The 6705-nt window shown below is 35.5% G+C and overlaps 1 protein-coding gene across 1 annotated transcript in view; it reads right to left on the minus strand.

The window, feature by feature from the left end:
• Positions 1 to 6705, minus strand: part of LOC144975164 (uncharacterized) — a 10017-nt gene extending 3312 nt beyond the window's left edge. Inside the window, exons 1-4 of the mRNA XM_078918958.1 lie at positions 5876 to 6705; positions 4984 to 5192; positions 1399 to 1564; positions 437 to 592 (exon numbers count right to left, since the gene is read on the minus strand). Of these exons, the coding sequence (XP_078775084.1) occupies positions 437 to 592; positions 1399 to 1564; positions 4984 to 5192; positions 5876 to 5939 (595 nt within the window). The 5' untranslated portion in view covers positions 5940 to 6705. The remainder of the gene's footprint in view (positions 1 to 436; positions 593 to 1398; positions 1565 to 4983; positions 5193 to 5875) is intronic.

The raw sequence follows: 6705 nt of genomic DNA on the forward strand, positions 1-6705 counted from the left end.
GTATACTTATTTGTAGGTCGATAACCCAAATTGTTTTTGACTCATTGTGAAAAAAAACCCCCAACATGTTCTTTCAAAACACTTGAGTTAAAACAATCCGACACAGGCATAGGAGGATGGGAAAAATAGTTGGACTGACGGTTGAACCATCATAGGAGTGATGTATAGAATAGGGAAAACTCTATTCTAACTCAATAGCAACGATTTGCTGAGTAAAAGAAAAGTAGTCCTTTAGAGCCACCGTTTATCCCTGCTTCTATAGCGTGAAACGAACAATAGCAATTATTGCTTGCTACCCTTTAGATAGGACGCTAATCTATCGCAAAGTACTTTCCGTCAGATTTAAAATACCCAGCTACCCAATCACTGCTCGGTAGACAAGGGGATCAAAAAGAAAAACATCGGTTCGCTTAGTGTTTGCTTTTAAGTCCTTTACCTTTATCCGTCAAAACCTCAAGTTGTCTTGTCTGGTTCCTGTTGTCTTTCTCCAACTTGCTGTTCTCCTTCTCCAACGTCTTGACGCGATTCAACACGTTGTCTAGCGCTGTCTCCAGAGTGTGGATCCTGTCCTCTAGTTTGGTGCTGTTTCGTTCTGTTACGGACATTCATAAGTTTGTTTTAACCCCTGGCACTCATTTTTACATGTTATACAGCTCAAATGATTAGATAGAAAGGCGCCATTATATTATAAGACTCTTACACTCTTCCTTTTTGGAATTCCGGATATCATGTACCCAACGAGCTTGCACGAGCTTGCATGTGCGTGTTGGGAACAAAGTTCAAATTCCAAAACGCAAGTGTATAAGAAATATTATATTCTAGATACCCCTTAATCGATTCTGATTTCGTCGCGTTTGAATAAAAGGCATAATCAAAAACATTTATATTGTACTACTGCTACCACCACCACCACCACCACTACTACTACTACTACTACTACTACTACTACTACTACTACTACTACTACTACTACTGCTACTACTACTACTACTACTCTACTACTACTACTACTACTACTACTACTACTACTACCACTACTACTACTACTACTACTACTACTACTACTACTACTGTTACAACAACAACAACAACAACAACTACTACTACTACTACTACTACTACTACTACTACTACTACTACTACTACTACTACTACTACTACTGTTACAACAACAACAACAACAACAACTACTACTACTACTACTACTACTACTACTACTACTACTACTACTACTACTACTACTACTACTACTACTACTACTTCTACTACTACTACTACTACTACTACTACTACTACTACCACCACCACTACCACCACTACCACCACTACCACCACTACCACCACCACCACAACACGCCACCACCTCCCCATTCACCTAAAACAACAACCATTACTTACTATCCACAACTAAATCGCCTGCATCCTTGTCTTGTTGTAAAAGACCCTCTTCATTTATATACGACATAACACAAGTGTACGTCCCAGCATCCTCACTGCTTGGGTAGAGAAGAGTAAGATTGAGGTAGCTTCTTTCACTCACGACCTTGTCAATCATCCCCTCAACCTAAAAAAAAAAAAAAAAGAAGAAGAAAAAATATATTATAAAAATGCACTGCGTTGGCCACCGCCCACTAACCACTTCTGTGGCTGTTTGCCGAAGTAGATTTCCGGCAAAGACTCCAATTATTGTAGAAAAAATAGGGGGGGGGGGGGGGGGGGGGCGGCGTGTACTTATTAATGAAAACGTGAACTTTTGTATAGCGAAATATCCACTTAACGTGCTCAAAAGCGCTTTACAAAGGGTCCCTGACCAACAGCAACACGTAACATGAAGACCAAGACATAACGCCTGTTAGGCGATATTACAATTTTTTTCAGACAAAGACAAATCTGTTAACGGCCAAGTACTCATTTTACACATGAGTACGGTTGGAGAATTTGTGAGACAAGAGCTTTTTCCACGGACTCAACTACATGCCGAGCGGGGCTCGAACCCAGGAAAATCCGATCCAAAAGCGGGTGTCATACGATTTACAGGTCTGTTAACCCAAATTGTTATTGCTTCATTGTTGTAATGGAAATACTCTCAAACCGGGTGTGTCTTTTTTACGAAACCCGCCGAAACCCGCCGAAACCCGCCGAAACCCGCCGAAACCCGACGAAACCCGACGAATCCCGACAAAGTTATGGGAAGTAGGTGGCAGTGGGGAGTGAACCTAGAACTCAGGGAAGTGTGCACCATTGGGGAGTGAACCTGGGACTGGGTTTCGGCGTGTTTCGTAAAAAAGACACACCGCTCACCATTACATTTACCAAAATATTGCGATCGTCTATCAGATTCAGACATGCTGCTTTATGCACATAAGAGGGAAGGGCAGGGGGAGGGGGGGGGGGGGTTACACTAATAAAACTGAAATTGAATTTATATTCCCCAAGTTACATGAATTCTGAGTTTAAATTATATTCGTTATCGCGGAAAATAAGTCGTTGGTCGACGGATCAAACCTCTGAAGTGTCGATTTTCACGGTCGGCGGATCAAATCTCTGAAGTCTACATACAAGCTTTGCGCACCATGTTTTATTTAATTTTGGGCGGATCAGACCTCTGATGACGATGTCATGGTACGCAAAGCTCGTATGTAGACTTCAGAGTTTTGATCCGCCTATCGTGAAACTCGGGACTTTAGAGGTTTGATCCGCCGACCATCGAAACTTCTCAACATTCATATTTATTATTATCATTTAAATTCTTAATCCTCTTTTAAGTGTCTAATATAAAATGACATGCTACCGTCTTGAGACGGTGGGTCATATATTTCCTTGCCAAACTGTAAAATAAAAGGACCTTCTCTTTGGAACTCAGCTTCCTTTGTCAGTAAGGCTCGCGATTTTAAGAAAAAGATGAAAACTTATCTTTTCCAGAAATTTGAATCCTAGGTGTTTTCTGCTTGATGAGTTAATTATTCGTTTTATTTTTAGTTCTCATTTGTTGAATGTCACTTTTCATTTCATGTTGTAAAACTGGCATAGTTAGTGTGTGCGATTGCTGTATGTTGCATGTCTGTTAGGCACGATACGGGTGTGTTTACGGTTTGTTAAGTGATATTGTAAAGCACTTTGAGGCTTCATATCTTATTTTTGTTAAATTGAATTCGTATCACTATTCCATCAACACTTGTCTTATCGTAATATGTTTTGTTTTATATCACTGTAAAGTGCTTAGAGTCTGTGACAACGGGGTAAAGCGCTATATAAATGCCATTTAATATCATTATTATTATTATTATTTTTATTATTATTATTATTATTATTATTATTATTATTATTATTATTATTATTATTATTATTCAGCATTTAGCGTTATAGAAGAGTACTTTATTATTATTACTATTAAAAGATCTGCAGTAATCTGAAAAAAAAAATCAACACAATATAAAAAAATTTGGCCAAAAAACTCGTCCTTCAGAATTATGACCTACGGTCACAAATCGGTAATATGTTGGGATAAACTAGGTGCTATGAATTGTACTTTGTATAGTCCAGCAAAACATATGTGGCATCCTGCTTCCCCTCCCCACATTCACTAAAATCTTATAGCTCCTATTCCAACGTATTTGCTGGTCTGATAACCCAATTCCTTATTTGCTCAATTTGCTCACTGTTGTCATGGAAATCTAATAAAAATGACTCAAAATATTGTCCATTACAACAATATTAAACTAGGCCCATAATTAATTCGTATGTCAAACCTGCATATATGTGCACGCCGTCCTACTCCTATAATTTTGGTTCTAAATTCACCTTTCGGCGTCTCATTCATCCCGATATAATGCCGTTTTGAGACGATGGGACACAAATGCGTTTTCTCAGACCGTCGCCATCGTTAACTTATAGCCTGACATTGGCCAAAAAAAATTACGTCAAAAGACAAGTCTTTGGCTTTAAAGGAAAACAAATTGTGATATGTATTCAACAGTTCAACCAATGGAATCACTTGTTCCCTTGAGCAGCTCTACAAACGACAACTCACTAGACGCTGCACAAACCTAAAAAATGACGGCAAACCATACGTCCTTGAGCATTCTAGTGACAGGCAATAAGTTAACAATGGCTACGTTAGGACACAGAGTCGTGTTGGCAGCCAATTCAAATTACACCTGATACGTCACAGACAATCTATGAGAGGATCTTCGGAGTGAGATTAGGGACCGTTACTCCGTAATCCCGTTTATCGGAAAATTTTACGGGTCGTAGATATGTCTCGACCTGGGCCTAAAGGTCGTCTGAAATCGAACTTGGGACTATATATATATATTATATATATATATATATATATATATATATATATATATATATATATATATATTCTTTTTAAAAAAATACGATTATAGCTCATGTTAATTTTTAGTCAATGAGCACAGATTTATCTAAAAATTATAAAACTAATTTTTACTGATTGATATATTATGTCTACTTGCAAACCTTTTTAAAATTAGGCTAATTCTATCACCCGTTTACTCAAATGATTTTAAAAAAATCGCTAGGGCATAATGATGGTACCGTATGGTAGGTCATTTAACGTTTGGAATCGCCATCTGCCCTTTATGAAGAAGGAATATAAATTATTATTCAAACAGGATTTATGATGTCAACAGGAATCACCCATGTTGTCCAAAGTGTGCAAATTGGAGGTTAAGAATCTTACCCAAAGAAAAAAAAACGAAACTGTCTGAAGCGGGGCTCGAACCTGGGACCTTCCGGATCACAATGCAATGCCTTAACCACTCGGCCACTTCACCACCCATAGTTTTTACGAAATTGTATTAATCAGAGTATAAATGTTTGAGGTAACACAGACAGACTTTTGTGTGCTGGTACGTTATATCCGGCTGGCGGATGTTGTGAGTTAAAAAAAACTAAACGCAGAGCACCAATACAAATAATATAGCAACAATAAGAATACTTTTAAGTATAATCCCGTACCTTGAATCGATTCGTGAGTCCGTTCCCGTAGAAAATCTGGGCATTTGGCCGAATGTTTGTAATGGGCTTCTCACCGTCCTTGGCGATCTCCATCAGCAGAATCTCTTTAGCTCTGGCACTTGTTCCATCGGGGCAACAGGAGAAATAGACAGCCTCTGTCACAGCCTCGATGAACGTTTCAGGGTTGACATTAAGTTTGGCACTGGATGCTGTTGTAGAGGAGGTGGCGATAAAGATTAAAAGGAGATGTGATTTGTCACTAATAAGATTTTGATCTTGATAATGTTTAACGATTTTATAATTATCATCATTATTATTATTATTATTATTATTATTATTATTATTATTATTATTATTATTATTTATTATTATTATTTTTATTATATTATTATTTATTATATATTATTATTATTATTAAATTATTATTATTATTATTATTATTATTATTATTATTATTATTTTTGTTGTTATTGTTGTTGTTTGTTGTGTTATTATATATTATTATTATATTATTAATATTATAATTATATATTATTATTATTATTATTATATTATTATAAGGATAATAATAATAATAATAATAATAATAATAATATATAATAATAATAATAATAATAATAATAATAATAATAATAATAATAATAATAATAATAATAATAATAATAATAATAATAAATGACATTTGCTGAGAGCTTTCCACGAACCAAACATCTCAAGGCACTTTACAGATAATGAATTAGCCTACATTATGAACACATGTTAAAATTAAACATGGAAACAAAATACACATTGATAAAGTGCACATAACAAAAATTACAGTCGGAATGGCATAAAACGATTTGTGAAAAAGTGTTTTTTTAAAAAAGATTCGTCATACCAATGCAGGACTCACCTATTTGGAAGAGCGTGAGTAAAATGAACAGAAACCCACGAACAAGCTGTTTTGTTGAGGCCATGGCGTCCACTCAAATTCTCAATACTTATCTTGATATAAATGCAGTTCTTACAGATAATATAGCTGATCGATGTTTCTAATAGTTACTTCTGAAGAACTATATTATAATATACTTGTCCTTTTGAATACGAACTACTTCAACTCAAAACCTCTGTTCTTTCGGGAATTATTTTAAGTATAACTTTTATTTCAATAGAATTAGGAGTTAACAATATTGGGTAGTGTTGTATAACTGTTTCACGTTATAATTATTAGTTTAATATTATTTAATCTGAATGAATTTTGGTGCTTTTATAGAAAACATTATATGTTGTTGCCCAAAAGCACCCACACGTTTTAATACACATCAAAATGTTGAGGTACGTGTGCAAAATAAAAAAACAAAACAAAACAAGGAACTTCGCGAATGAAATACAGATATCCCACACAGGATAAAAAACCAATCCTTAATTCATAAAAAAGTGAATAAATGCGGCTAACTGATAACACGTTTTGAATCACTCATTCAAAGATATCAATGAAAAATTGTTTTTTAATCTCTATGTGTCGTAGGCGTGTATCAGTTGAATTATGAATTCAGTACAAGTTAGTACACACCAAATCCAATTTAAGACAAGACAAAACAAAAAACACAGCAATTCTATGCGTTGTATTCTATAGACACTCTAAGTTCTCTCCGAACTGAACAAAATTTGTTTGTAAACTTTGCTTACGAACGTTTTAAATCACATGGCAGCTATGTATCTCCGATCTTTGACGGCGATCGT

This window comes from Berghia stephanieae, chromosome 6 (assembly GCF_034508935.2).
Source record: "Berghia stephanieae isolate SIO BIC M18660-M18661 chromosome 6, UCSD_Bste_1.3, whole genome shotgun sequence".
Lineage (NCBI taxonomy): Eukaryota > Metazoa > Mollusca > Gastropoda > Nudibranchia > Aeolidiidae > Berghia > Berghia stephanieae.